General features: G+C 39.7%; 1 protein-coding gene across 1 annotated transcript in view; it reads right to left on the bottom strand.

The window, feature by feature from the left end:
* Positions 1–16,066, bottom strand: part of LOC139708924 (rhomboid-related protein 3-like) — a 101,147-nt gene that overhangs the window by 34,279 nt on the left and 50,802 nt on the right. Inside the window, exon 3 of the mRNA XM_071620889.1 lies at positions 13,504–13,527. Within this exon, the coding sequence (XP_071476990.1) occupies positions 13,504–13,527 (24 nt within the window). The remainder of the gene's footprint in view (positions 1–13,503; positions 13,528–16,066) is intronic.

A 16,066-nucleotide genomic window follows, 5' to 3' on the forward strand; every position in this document is an offset into this window, starting at 1 on the left:
AGTGGAACCACATCTGAAGAAGCAGAGAGGTGAGAGAGAAAACAAAGACTGAGCTCATGAAGGCACTGGTGACCTCGATAGCCCTATACGGATGCGAATCATGGACGCTCAGTAAGAATCTGGAGAAGGAAATAGCCGCTTTCCACATGAGATGCTCCCGCCGATACTCAAAATCCATTGGCACGATCGCCGCACCAATGCGTCGGCGCTGGAAGAGATCAGGAGGAAAATCGGGGATTATGAACCACTGCTGGGCACAATGAAGAGAAGGAAGCTGCAATGGTTCGGACATGTCACTCGACGGCCAGGCACACTAGCGCATATGGTAATGTATGGTCGGGTGGATGGGCGACGAGCTCAAGGAAGACCAAGGAGGAATTGGGTGGATGATATGAGGAGATGGGCGGAGAAGCCGGTGGAAATTTGTATGAGAATGGCGCAGGATAAGGAAACCTGGAGAAGGACATCTCAGTGCCCCAACGGCAGAAATGCTACGGGTGTGACCCGACCTGACCTGACCTGTGGTCTCAACTTCCGATATCAGCCTGCTCAGTGGCCAAGCAGTAAGGCTTCTTGCTACTTTAATCCAAGTACTGATCAGCAGCTGCCTGGGCACTGCTGGCTTTTCGAGCGTTGCACTGTCACCACTTTTAGCACAAAGTTTAAACTTCTGGTGATGCTTGCTCATTCTTACACTTGGTGCCAGACCAGTATGCCTACTGGTCACCTTCAGATGCCATGCATATCACTGGCCAGCCACTGGTCGATTTTAATTCAAAATCAGCCGTTGGCCAGAAGGAGACCACGGGGGTGGGGTGTGGGATTGGTGGGTCTTTAGTCTGTCACTGTCCCGACACGTTGTGGAGAATTAACCTGGCATCATTAGGCGTGTCTTCATCAGCCCAAAGTTTCAAAATAGCACGCTATTTTGCGGTTACAAAATTAGCCCGATGTCAAAATAGTGTGCTATTTGTGTAGTGAAGACGCAAATAGCGCTCTATTTGATAGGTAAATTTCCCAACAAAATCTTGGGCTAGTTCGTGAACTAGCGCGCTAATTCTCGAAATAACACGTTAATTTGTGTGCGTCTCCATCAGCCCGAAAATTTCTTGATCCCACCATACATTCCAGGGGAGCACTGGCTGGTGCAGCAGATGTTACGAATTGTTCCCTTCGTTTTGCTTCCCGGCGAAGCCCCTGTCTACTTATCAGGGATACCATGTCCTCTAAACTGTCAATGTTGATACGATTTGCACACTAATGTGCCAACAGAATGGTAGAAAATAGACCTGAAAGCTCATTATATGTACTAGTTGTGTGCACGATCGAGATTGATGCGATAGATGTGAGTCGATCCAGCTTGTTACTTCTGATACCTACTGTACCCAAGTAAATGTCCATACCAGTCTGTTGTGTAAATACGGTGATACGAGAGATTTCAAACTAACCAGTGATGCAAAGTAGGCCTATGTAAACATCAAAATTTTAGGCTAATTTCCCCAAGCGGGCTGTTTCGAACTGATGAAGGCACACATTCGCAATATCAGGCTATTTTCCCAGGCAAAATATCCTGCTAGTTTGAACTTCGCGCCGATGAAGACACGCCTACTGGGCTGAAAGAATTACCACCCAATTTTTCAAAAGAATTGTTGTGTGAGTTCTAAGCTCTTAGAGCTTCTGGGCAGGTTACAAATTGGTCAGTAGCTGCTTTGATTTATGACCATAGCCTTTAGCAGTATCACTCATATCTGAATTTTCTAGAGAGAAGAAACATATTCCCCCAAAATATTGAATTATAAAACCCAAACTCTTGTGTTCACATGAGATATCCTATTCTGTTTGAAAACAAATACAACTGCAACATCACAATTACAATTCATTTTGTGTTTCAGTCCCTCAGGTACATAACGGATGAATAGTATCATCACAGGAATGAATCATTTCCTTCATCAATTTTATTCAAATTCATCATTTCCTGCAACAGGTCCCTTGTGACTTTTCAAAAGGGCAAGCATTCATTGGGTACTGACTGAGTGCATAAAGATGGACTCTCGACGCTGTGCAGATTGACTTATCACACGGACACACTTCTGCAGCCCCATGAACTTTTCAGCATGCTCCTATAAGAAAATAAGACCATGCCTCTCTTCTGGGTATGAGGTGGGTGTGTTCAATGTGCCATACTGCAATCTTCGAATCAATCACCACAGTTCTTGTTGGTTTGGGTTATTTCATTTGTTCATTGAAATGCTTAACTGGCTTGTGGCATGTCTGGTATGATTCGTCGAATCTCGTCTATCCCCAGTGCAGCTGAACTTTGTAAAAAATAAATGTCCTCCATTTTGTCAGGTTCTCTGCACAAATGAGAAAAAAAAGAGGAAGTGGTATCTTGACCTTTTCTCAGAGGGCGGTGTCTCAACATCCCTCATAGGGCCATACAGGACAATGAGCATACCCCCTCAAGACTCGGAACACTGGCGCTTGTCGAGGAGACACTGGTGATAGAGCTAGGACTACGTGATAGAACTTTGTCATGAAATTTCCATGCAGGATTAATTGCTCTGTGTATGACCTTTTCCCCAAAATAATCTACGCCACACATCCTCCTCAGATCCACTATTTTGTCTTCCTCCCCGAGGCGCGGTGAGAGTTATGGGTAAGTGCGTGGGGAGAGAGCTTTCGCCTGGCCGTTGTGATTCAAATCCTCCAGAGCTTGTGCATGCACGATAAGAGATGACACATAGATATGTGATCTAAACTGATGTAAACTGATGTCTTCTTTTCACCACTGAGGACCAGGATAAGCTCAACTTCTGAAAACTTAATTCTACCAGCTCCTCCTTTGGATGGGGTAAAATGAAAACAGAAGAGAACCTTTAAGTGACTCTACACAACAAATATGCACAAATAAGTATGCACATCAGCTCTTCAGAGACTTACAATTTCATGTAGTTGCATTTGCCACACATGTCTGTATTCGTGACATCTAAAATGAATCAAACATAATTTCCCCAGTCATTAGTCTTCCAACACCCACTTACTAGTCTGATAGTATCACATCTTGTGACACTTCTTGCCTGTTATGGCAAAAATGCTAGCAAGAAATATGAAACACAATAGTGTTCTTACACATTATAATATACAGACAGACATCATATACACATACAGACATACAGAAGAATTGATTCCACACCCTCTGTCTAGAAGAGTGCCAAAATTTGATCACCAGTCTGGGAAGTTAATTACTCTAAGCACCAAAGTGGCCGACATCAAATGGAGTCTGTGTCACTTTCCCTACATTTTATGTCAAGCATGAGACTGCAGGGTGCTGAAGATCATGTAGAAGGAGACAAAATTCACATCCTCCTGCTATGAAACCAATGCCTGTACTTTCAGATGGCAGAGGTAAGCTATGGCAAAAGCTGTGAAAAGATTAACTGGTTGGCCTAAAACTTTGTACACTTTTTCTTTTTCCTTTTTGTTTAAAATCATGATTTTGTTTAATTATCAGAGCAACAACTGACTGATTTTATAGCTACTTCAGGGCTTTCATTCCTTCTTTCTCAGGCATGCATCATGGGTGGAATTGACAAAAAAAAAGGTGACTCAAAGACCAAAAACAAAACAGGATTACAAACTTTTGGAAACACTAAAAGGATTATTCTGCCATAAAATACTCAAACCCAAACTCTACAGTCAGCAGAGTTGACCCCCCAAAATGCACATTTTTTGGTTTCATTATGCAGAATCATATTCATCTGACTATAGTCCAACATCTGTACATCCATCTATTTTTCTATATTTCTATTCATCCTTCTATCTACCTGTCTGTCTACCTATCTAACTATCTATCTATCTATCTAAGTACATCTCTAACAATATACAAAAACATCATACATATGACTCAGATTTTGCTGCCTGCTCTTGTCATGCAAAAGTAATACAGTGCGGCTTGAAATGACGACATTTTTTTAGCACTGAAAGGGAAATTTGATGGATGGGGTACAGGTAGAGTGAGCTTTCAATAGCCAATCAATTAGTAATGAATTCACCAAGATACGTTTCAGATTACTATGGGTATCTGAAGTAGGAGGCATCCTGGAGTATTGAGAAGGAGGAGGAGAAGAAGGAGGAGGAGGAGGAGGAGGAGGAGAGAGTAGAAAAAGCAAGAGCTACATGTAGAGAGATAAGTATTAAAGGTGATATTGGAGACCAATTGTTCGGTGTTAAGTTTTAAAGTGAAAATTGTGACTGAAAAGCCATTTTCACGCTATCACATCCCAAGAATATCTGGAATTCTTGGCCCAAATTTGGTCTCAAAAGCAAGTAGTTACGTATAAATAGTACCGTTCACATTGCATTCCAAACAATGTGTTATTTTGGGTTGAAAAGGACCACGACCCAAAATTTGAAATTTTTAGTTGAGAACTGAAATAGCTCATTATTTCACGAAATTTGGGTCACAAGCCAAATCGCAATACTTTGTTTGATTTTTTTTTTTCAAAAATATGTGAAGAGAGAATGGTGATCGCAGCAAATGTCAAAATTTTATGTCCCAACAATGCACCACACATGTCACTCCTTGCAATTTTTACCAGCTGCAGTGCACACAGTATATTGAATTGGCCCCATTAGACTAGTGAGCATACCATTCATAGCATGCACAGGTCAGCTCTTCGAAAATAATTGCAAACTAAAAGTTTTCAAATTTCTTACAGTGAGAACACTGAATCAAAAATTTTAAAATGTTTGCAATAACAGCACTATTGTTGGCAATGGATTTATCTCTAATTGACTTTCTTTTTCTTTTTCTTACCTAAGGAAAAATTAATTAGTTTAAGAGCAAACATGAAATAGTTACATTTTCTACACTTAGTAGTATACAAATAAGTAACAGAATAAAGTAAAATAAGCAAGAAATCCTCTAACAACCCAAAACCATTAGTCAGACATCCATGACTGATGTGGAAAAGTTCAGATATGTCTTTATTTATTTTTTAGTTTTTTTTTTTCAATTGGGAAAGCTAAAAGGAAAAAGCATCAAAGAGGCTTTGGAGTTTTTCAAGGATTATAAAAGATATAATACAAAGTGGGAGAGAGGGAGAGTATGAGAATCAGAAGAGGTGAGATGGCAGAAGGAGAAATGGGTAGAAATGAAAAGCTGAGAAAGAGAGACAGCGAGAATGAGAGACCTTGGAAGTACATTTTAGCACCAAAACTTTGGACATATAGGAAGAAATTTTGAAAATCCCCCGAAAAGGATATAAAGAGGGTTAAAAAAAAAGAGAAAAAGACAAACACAGTGATAAGAGGGAGAAAAAAGAGACAGACAGACTGACAGACAAATAGAGATAGAAGCAAAAAGGTGATAGAGCTACAGAGAGGAAAGGAGTAGAAAGGAAAGAAAATTATAATATATCTGCATAGAAATAGAGAAGAAATAAAAAGAGAAAGAGAATGAGATAGAGAAAGGGGGGACAGGAAGAGGTGTGAAGTGATAACGATAAAGAATCTTGTGCACTTGGCATCTCATTCATCAATAGTCGATGCCCCTGACACCCCCTGCGACACAGTGAAAGAGATCCCTCCAAGAATGGGGTCAATGCCTGTTAAATAAGGCACGACCTCCAATTTGACACCCTCCTTCTCCATGAATGGACTGGGACTACGGAAGAGGAGATAGATGATATGGCAGATCATTGCTCATCCCCGAATCTCGATTTATCCAGTCAGATTGGATTCCGAGCAGGAGTCGGCATCGCTGCTGCATTGCAACTGGTGTTGCCTAGTTACAAGTATGTATTGGTAGCCATGGCAACCAAGAAATGGGAGGCATGACCTAAAACCCTAGCTTCCGTTTTGGCAGTGACTCTGGTCATTGTTCAAGGGAAATGCCTTTCAACATTCAAGTTGAATTTAACCCTTAAAGGAAACCAAAACCCAAAGAGAGATGTGGATAGAGTGAAAGCAGCAACATTAGTAGAACACATCAGTAAAAGTATGAGGAAAATCAGACTATCGATGCAAAAGTAATGAATTTTTAGAGTTTTGGTGTTGGAACTGCTGGATGAGGAGACTACTAGAGGTTATGGAGTCATGTGTGGACAACAATATAAAGAAAATATAAGGGGAATCCCACAAAAATCATTTTTCATGAAAATGACACATTCCATCAATTTGAAACTGACATATGTTCAGGGTAGCAATTGTTTCCCCTGCTTTCTGAAAGCGGCTAGTTAAAGGACAAGTTCACCTTCATTAACATGAGGATTGAGAGAATGTAGCAATATTAGTAGAACACATCATTGAAAGTTTGAGGAAAATCGGACAATCCATTCAAAAGTTATGAATTTTTGAAGTTTTTGTGCAGTCATCGTTGGATGAGAAGACTACTGCAGTGTATGACGTCACATGCGTATAACAATATAAGGAAAATATAAAGAGAATTTCACAAAATTTCGTCTTTTGAAAAAAGTACACATTCCCTTTAATCGTTTCTGACATATGTTATGGGTAATATCATTCCCATCATGCCCATTGCCTTTAGAAAGAGGCAAGTCAAGTGCTCTTTTATTACGCGAAAAAAAGTGAAAATATGTTGAATTTTCTTTACTTTTTCTTTATACTGTTGTACTCATATGACATCACGAGCCTTAGTCTCCTCATCCAGCAGTTCCAACACAAATGTTTTAAAAATTCATAACTTTTGCATCGATTGTCCAATTTTCCTCAAACTTTCACTGATGTGTTCTACTAATATTGCTGCATTCTTATAATCCTTATGTTAATGAAAGTGAACTTGTCCTTTAAGTGCTCTTTCATTATGCTAGAAAAGTGAGTTTTTGTGGAATTCCCTTCATGAAACCAATGTGAATGAAGGGAATATAGCAATATTTATAGAACACAACAGTAAAAAGTATGAGGTTAATCAGACTATCTGTTCAACAGTTATGATTTTTAAAGTTTTGGTGCCGACATAACTGGATAAGAAGACTACAACACTTTGTGACATCACATGTGGACAGCGATATAAAGAAAATACATAGGAAATTCAACATATATTCCCTTTTCTAGCAACATGAAAGAACACTTGATTTACCTCTTTTAGAAAGTAGGGGGGATAATATTATTCCTAATGTCAGTAATGAGTCAAAGGAATGTGTAGTTTTCATTTGATATAATGAAATTTTGTTGAATTCTCTTCATGGATTTTCATTTTATTTTGTTTTCCATACATGAAAATATGAAGATATTAGTGTAGTTAGTGTTTTTGGTAGCATCAAAACTTTAAGAATTCACAAATTTTGAATGGATTGTCCATTTTTCCTCAAATGCCGCTGATGTGTTCTATTCAATCAAATGCAAATGTAAATGTGGGTTTCATCACGGAGGTTTTATACATGGAGTTCCAATTGGCTGTAATTATTCAAACAGTTGTCAGATTTCTATTGATGTACAAAGGAATTCCACAGGTGCACTTGCGCCTTTGATGATCGATGTTCCTTGCCGCCGTCTTGCTGAGCATTCTGAAGACTAATTTTGAACGTTATCATTATGTTGGCCATATTTTGCTTATCTATTTATTAAATGAAATGAAATTTCACTTAATAATAAAGCATGTACAACAAAAGTCAATTCCGTTCAGAAATTTGTGCAAAAAGCGTAAATCAGAGCTGTATCATGTGAAAATGTTTAAAACTGTACCATCCTGGAAAGCTAATTTTATCACTTTTCTGCTTAGTTTCCGCAAATGAAACTAATATGGAATAATCTTTAAGTATAATTCTCTATTGATAGATATATCAGATTAGTGACCGGGTATGACCAGTGGAGTATTTTTCATCTTTATTTCAGCATTTTTTTGGCTCAATTTCTATTCACGCATCCTCATGTCTGTACCAACTACCTTTTATAAGAAGGGATAGCGAAAAGTAATTACCATCACAAAGAAATATCTTCCTTTGAAAGTGGCTAGTGATTATGCAATGAGACAAGAGTCAATTGTCTTCCTATCTGCGCAGCAGATCCTGTTTGGCACATGCTTCAAATATTTTTGAGCGGCGGCTTCGAACATCTAGCAGAGGAAATAAGACGGTTGTGACTCCATTCTCTAGAACCTCCTTGGTTTCATTGTCCTTGAATCTTTTAGCATCCAGATGTTACTGGCAGTATCAACCTCTCCTTGCTGAAGGAAGCATTAAATTGCACACAATTTTACATGACTTAGATATTAATCCATTGTGTATTTTACAGAGATTTAAGTACAGAGTAGGATGACAGACATTTGATATGAACCACGTAAAATGTCTATGCATCTTTAAAGCACATCATATCCCACATTAGCACTCATACAGATGCACAAGAAGTGCCCCCAAGTCATTAAGGTGATAAAGTATGATAGAGAATATGGGAAATTTTTAAGAAACAGAGTGATTGAAGTTTCATCCAAATTGAACTGACTGTAGAAAAATATACATTTTTGTCAACAGAATCTATGATACCAACAAGAAAGTAACCTGGCCTACCCCAGTTGCACAAATAAGAATGTTTTCATCTCATCACATGGAAGAAACATCCATGAAAAGTCATCTAGGAGGAAAGTAGGGATGCAGAAGAAATTAAAGGGAGGTTTTTTTTTCCTCTTCTTTTTTTTTTTGTCCCAAACAGTGCCTTAAAGGGATTGTACAGTTATGGTTGAGACCTAATTTCAGGTTTCTAACATTTGTTGGTGAGATAATGAGAAACCTCTTATAAAATGTGAAAGAGTATGTAATTCTATGAGGAATTCAACGTTTATTTGATGGAAATTGGTTTTGAAATGGCTGAGATATAAAAAAGAGCGATTCTAATAAAGTGTGGGACCCACACTTTATTATGATCGCTTTGTTTTACTTTGTTTTTTGATGTTTCAGTCATTCCAAACCCGATCTTCGTCAAATAAACTTTGAATTCCTCTTAAAATGGTATGTTCTGTACTATATCATAAGTGTTTTCTTGGTATCTCGCAAAAAGTTAAAAACCCAATTCTCATCTCCACCAAAACTGTACTATCCCTTTAAGAGTTCGTAGTTCCCAATTACATTTCAGCATGACATATGCATAATTGATTCTTGGAAGCAGCAAACCTCTGTGGGCTTGGCACACCGTTTCTTGAGAGAATGAAGGTCCCCCGTAACCATAGTGATGGATCTCCTGCTAAGTGGCAGTACTTCCTTGTATCAAGATGACTTCAAGAAAGGGCAGGGGAGGGGGGGAGGGTGGGGGTGGGGGAGAAGGATAGCTACGGAAAGATAGGCAGAGTGTGAGAGAAATATATAGAGAGAGAGACAGATTGTTAGAGGGACAGCCAAAGGGGTGAGAGATGCAGGGCAAATAGTTAAATGGACAGAGAAGAGTAGAGAAGGGGGAGAGAGAAAGATAAGGATAGAAAGATAGATAGATAGATAGAAAGGTGGAGGAGAGACTGACTGACAAAGAGACAGATGCAGAAAGAGAAATAAAAGGAAAAGGAAGGAGAGATGTGAAGAAAGGGAAAAGTGGGGCATGGGATATTGTTCATGCAGGTAGGAGAACCAGGACCTGATTTTCACTCTTTCATGAAGGAGGTTATTTCAGGTGAAAGAAAGTGCTTGCCAGTGGTGTGACATCGTAGGGCTTTAATACATGGTAAGATCATGAATGCGGGATCACCGGGGAACATGTGCACTTTTCTGGAGCAATCAGTGCCCTCGTATGCTGCTGATTTTCTTCTTCTCCTTCTCCCTCTCTCTCTCTTGCTCTCTCCTGCTCTCTCCTGCTCTCTCCATCTCTCTCCAACTCTTTCTCTTCTCTTCTTGCCTAATGATCCAAAGCCGGCACTGTTGATGATGAGCTTAGATTTAGGATGCAACACCAAACTCCCAACCTAGCTTGCAGACCCCACATAGATGATGCACCTCACACTAGTAAATTGCCGGGTAGAATCAGAATGTACATGATTCAGCTCACGAAGATTGAGAATCATTATAACCCTTATAGTTAAAAGTCAGGAGTTTGAGGCCCTAATCTACATAGTAATGTGGGGTATGAATAACTGGAGGCACTTAATGTCTTAATAACTCATAAATAAACATACATGTGGTACATCATTAAACTTCATTCTGGGTAACATAATCCCATGTATACAGATGGAGCGGAATTTATTCTCCTCTTTCCCTTCACTCTATTTTCTTTGTACATTTATATGTCTCATGTGTTCTTACTCTGTTCATCAACTCCTTTACAGTACTGGAATAGTTGATATGATCATGTATGTGAAATGCTTTTAAAATCAATGAATCCTTTCTCTTAAAATTTATGATTATCTGCACACTTTACCACTGCAGCTAAGAGCAACTCAAAGAATTTCTGAGCAGAGAATAGAAAACAAAAGAAAAGTTAACAACCACTTTCCTACTGGTGCATCATCATATTCAACAAGACTGTACATAAAAAATACTGTTGCAAAGTAGATATAATACAAATATTGACTACTCTGAGGGGCACAGTTAAAACTATTTGCCCGAAGGTGATTTCTCAACAGTGCTGTGCCCTGTGACGAAGTCAAGGGATAAATATGTAAATAAATATATAGCTATAACATAATTATGCACATAATGATGGAAAAATAATATTTGTGTCATATTTCTAATAGAAATGGGAATATTTGTACATGTTGCACACTAAATGAAATTTCAGGGGGAAAAACACCACATTTTCATTTAAACTGCATGAAGAAAAAATACACAACATATCATATTGTAAAAGCATATTTGCTGGCAGTGCTGATAAGGTCATTGCAAAATTACGTTGAATCATCCAAATTCTGATACCAAAGACCACCTGGAGACTGATTCTGGTGAAAGTTATAAGATCGCACCTGAGGAGGTAATCATGAGCCAAAGAAAGTGTACATATCATCTCCTAACCCTATACTTGCTCTTGATTCTACTGTGTATCTAGTATCTAAATTGTATTTAGTATCTAAATCACTTGGTGGAAAAGGGAGATAGTCAGTTAGAGACCATGTACATGGTCCCAGAATACTATATCCAGCTATCTCTCATTCTGTGTCCCCATCACTCTTTCATATATATTCTTTTGGGCATATATACTTAAGATACATCTTTGAGTGTATATCTTTCTGCTCTACCCCTGTCTCTGTATAATGTGACCGCAACAACAAAAGGATCCAAAAGTCACTGATGGCTGAGCCAAGAAAATCGTGTTTGAAGTCAGATCATCAAAATCGGTCAAAACCATCGAATTTCTATTGTTGGTATAATGTAGTAGTAGTCTTATGCTTCATCTATCATCTGCCGAAATTTCAGAGCTAAATGATCAAAGAAAGGCAAGAAATTAGCATTTTTCTGGGCCATGATTTTCTGACTTTCAATGGAACATGTCCGAAGATTTGGGTTTAGTGCTGCAGATAGACGCTGCCCCTAGCAACGAGGGAGTGATCTTATTGGTCAGTGCGTGGCATCCTGGTTACTGACTGGTCGTGCGTAGACCGTTGGCGCTAAGCTTGAATGAACATCGCGGAGGTTGCTAGGAGCATACCTTCTCTTGTCAAGAGATGAAAACTAATACCTCCCCTTGATCACGATTGTGTCGGAAAGAAAGCTTGGAAGGCGTTTTTCTCGAAACGCTGATTTCCTAGACCACTCAACATGATTTCATAAAATCATCAATATCTCTGCAACCGAGTACTTTTATGAGTCATGTTATATATGAAATCAAAGTGGAAGAGTAAGGGAATGATGTCATATCATTTTCAGAAAATCAACCTCCCCCGACTTTCAGATCCTTTTGTTGTTGCGGGTCACATATATCTTCTTTTGGGCTTATAAATCTGGGCATACACATCTGAGCATATATCTTTCTGCTCTACCCAGAAGCATCTCTGTTTGATATATACACACACACATAGCGAGGCATATATTTCTCAATCCTCCATCCCCACTTTATATTCCTTTGTTGAATGTACACTGTATCTTTCTGGGCAAATCTCTCTAGGCATATATTTCTATATTCACTGTCACAATCTCTGGACATTAAGTTCAAAAGGGTAAGTTGTGTGCCTTCATTCACATCAAAGTCATTGCGAAGATTCCATCTGCAGCTACACTGTACATCAGAGAAAAGAGGAAGATCCTTAAAGTGTCCTCTACATTGACACAGAATGAAAATAAATTCATCTTCAGCTCAACCTGCCATAACACATTACACAATTCATTCTGCAACCAGGGGCGGATCCAGGAATTCCGTAAAGAGGGGGCGCCTTTACAGAATTAAAGGGGACGCATGCACCCCTCTCCCATTTTTTTTTAATTGCTTTTGTTGAAACAAAAAAAATAAAGGGGGGGGGCGTCCGGTGCGCTCCCTCCCCCACCCCCCCCCCCCCCCCCCCCCCATCTGCCACTGCTACAACTGGTCTGCTACCTTGCCCTGTTGGATGAGAAAACTGGAACAATAAGCAGGAGTCCTACTGCATCAAAGTGCAATCGCACTACGGGACTTTCAACAGCAATCTAGATAGATGGGTGAATATAAACTGACCTTTTTCATTCAAGGGCAACTAATATTTATTTGTTAAGAAAATTGAGTTTGGGCCATTTGGACAGGCACTGTGTGTTATACTGTCATTTGTCAAATTCGAAAATAAAGCTCTGTGGTCATAACTCATGATTGAAGTCGGACAGATGCAGTGATTCAACGGCTAATTCTTGTCCTATTCCTTCATTCTTTCTCAGCCATTAGATTGCGATACAAGCCATGCATTCTGGGGACGCTTTATTTGTTGTGTTCCACGTAGAGCTGTGCATTGTTTAGATTTCATCTGACCAACTCTTGTCTCAGGCACTTTGAATTCATTAGAGAGTGTGCTGAATACAGAGCAAAATACCGCATATATTGAACTACTGTACAGAAATGATTGGCTGGATTGAATGGCTCTGCTCAACTCTGCCACCATTGTAATTCCCGTCACCTAAGGTGTCCAGTATCGCTTCAAACAAATGAATACTAATGAACAGGTAAACAAGAAAGGTATACCTGAAGTACATGTTAGACAGAAGCTGAAAATCCTGTTTCAAATTACCAAACAAAAAGCTCACTAAAACTATGACCTCTGAACTTTGCCTACAATGCACACAATAATGACACATTAACCCGTTGAGGGCGGACTGATTTTGCTACAATACGCATTTGCCATAGACGCCTGCCCAAGTATACTTGGGACTCGTCCTTAACAAGTTAAAGTTTTAGTTTGCAGCAGTGACAGCATTAAGTTTCTCATGGGAAGGTTTCTCTCTCTGTTTAATCAGTGAACCAAATTTGACATAAAATGCACTCTGAGACCTCACTTCACACTGAAAAAAAAAACAAAAGTTTTTCTCCTCTGGACCAAATATGCCGCCCAAAACAAAAGTGGCAAAGCTTTTTACATACATTTCTATCAAAACAAAAACATTAAAGGCTCACCTTGTCAAAAAGAGGTTTCCACTTCTGCAAGCAGGCCAGGGAGTCGTTGTGGTCGATGTGGTTTGCCGTAGCATCAAGCAGCCGCGTCCGCGTGTCGTGCATCGCAAAGGAGTCGTGGGCGGGCATGATGGACGATGGCGGTCAGCAAAACGGATATGAAAAAAAAGGGAAGAAATTTTGGGTGTACCGGGCAGATGGAAATATACACCAGAAGAATTAGATTAAAACACGTAACAGTGTTTACGAGGAGTGCCTTTTGGCGTTCTCTGTGTCTGATTCTGTAAAGTTGGAATATCCTATTTAGACAACAATGATAGGCTTAAAGTCTGGTATTGCGTTCTTGTTGCTTCCACTTTGTTGCCCGAGGCAAAACTCCTGGGATGTTGTGGTCACTGTTAGGCTCCTCAAAGCACCTCCAAGTTTAAGTTTGCATCCATAAAATGTACTATCAGTGCAAGAAAGGAGGCAAAATTTTCAAAAAAATTCAATTTCCCACACAAATAAAATCCTCTCAGCATCTTCCAAAGCTTCTCTACTGCACCATTGTATGTCAGTTGCTACAGGCACAGGATGCTGCTTCTAATGATCGAGATCAAATCATTTCCACTTCAGCAGGCACGAAAAGTGAGACATTTATGCGATGCTAGTGGTGAAAAAAGCCTGTCGGTTCAACGTTTGTTTTTCATTATTTCTCCTATAAGGCAGCATCAGCCTCTGTAACAGTTGTGGTCACATCCACTGACCATTATCCTATACATTCCTTACGGTCTCCGATGGGAATTTAGCTCACACATTTAGACTTGTGTCGACCTTTCGGAGGTGCTATCTTATTTCTACGTCCCTGTTTCCAGTTTAGTACTCTTTCATCTCATCTGTCATTGAAAAGGAAAGTTGGATGCATGACATCATACTCCGCAACGGCAGTCTCGCGTCATCATGCTCATTCATGATGTAACAGCCTCTTCAAAATGAATAAAGATGGAGAAAGGAAAACAGTCTCTGTGATGACAGATCACATCAGCTGCAAACTCCGGTGTTGGGATGCATGCAAAAGTAGACCAAAAAGCTTCTGCAAAATGGCCCGAAGCCAGCGACGTGAAGTGAAGCGACTCTGATACGGATTTCAAGCATGGAATGACGGTGAAAAAAATGAAAAAGTCGCAAAGTAACATGAATGAACAGACTTCCGCGTCCCTTTAGAAATCATTTCTACCGCAAGCAGTTGACAAGGGCTGTCTATACAGATGAGGCCGTAATATCAACTTGGGCGTGGATGAGTGGCTGCACTCACCGTACTGCAAGAAGGTAGATGGGGGGGGGGGGGGGGGGGGTGTTGATGATGTGGTGCAACTGGCTGTGTTAGGATAAGGTACTGTTTTCCTCCAAGCTACTTAAAATTCAAACTGCATCGGCCTGACTCCAGAGCACAGGGCACACAGAATATGTGCTCAGCCATGCATGAAGATTTTTTCCCTCTTTTTTTTTTTTGGGGGGGGGGGGGGGATGGGAGAGAGGAAGTGGGGAGATGATTATCAGGTAGTGCGGGTTTAAGAAACACGGTGAGACTCTCCAGAATGGAAATTTGCTTGGCGACGTAGAATACTAAATTGCTATCACCAGGATTCAATAACGCCGGCACAATATGTATCATGGCTATGACGCAAATGTCCCGACATCTTGGGTAGATGGCAACATGGCGAAGTGGACTTCTCTCCAGCAAACAGTTCAGCACACCACAGCAAAATGTTAAGCCGAGAAAAGACAAGACGCATGAGACGTGAGAGATAATGTTGCAATAGGATGCGAGGACCTCAGCATCAGCAGTTATAATGATATTATAATGGCCTATAGTATTATACCAGGGTGATTCATATTTGAATAAAGGTGGCGATGTGATATGAGTATCTGGTTTCCTGTAACAAAAAAGGAAATCAATGCACATGGCAACTTATGTGGGGAGGTCCAAGGAAAGTTACCTGAAAGTCAACTGGTGTGAACTAATGCATCATGGGACAATTTCAGATTGCATAATTGACCCGTTCCTTACTGAAACCTGGTGGCCTCTGTAATAAGTCAATGGGGATTTAAGACTTCGGTATGGAAAGGGTTAATCACGGACATATCACGGTACTGATCATTCAACCTTTTAGCACTTTTATGAACTGAAAACTTTGTTCACTATGGTATCGTACATTAACCCTGCATGTGTACAGACATTTAGCTTTTAACGACACAAACTTTTTCACTAGCATTCAGTAATTCTTCAGAACTTTGTCGACCTACTTTTAAAGTTAACAAACCCATTCAGGTATTGATGCATCTATGATCTTTGTCTAGCATAAAGGCCATGGTGACACAATAGTTATTTTAAAGGCATGATTTGCCATTTGCACATGAAACAAAAACCCAGCATTAGTGCTTCAAAATAGTTCTAAAATGTGAGCTAAGGATAGAAACAACCAATGAAAAAATTTGAACCACTGTAATTGATGTTAAGTATGGTTTATATACAAAATGTGAACAGTAGTTATAATAGAAATGTTTTCAGACTAAACCGTCTACA

The sequence above is a fragment of the Diadema antillarum genome, unplaced genomic scaffold (assembly GCF_040938485.1).
Source record: "Diadema antillarum isolate AM-2024a unplaced genomic scaffold, OU_Dant_1.0 seq00001390_RagTag, whole genome shotgun sequence".
NCBI classification, from domain to species: Eukaryota; Metazoa; Echinodermata; class Echinoidea; order Diadematoida; family Diadematidae; genus Diadema; species Diadema antillarum.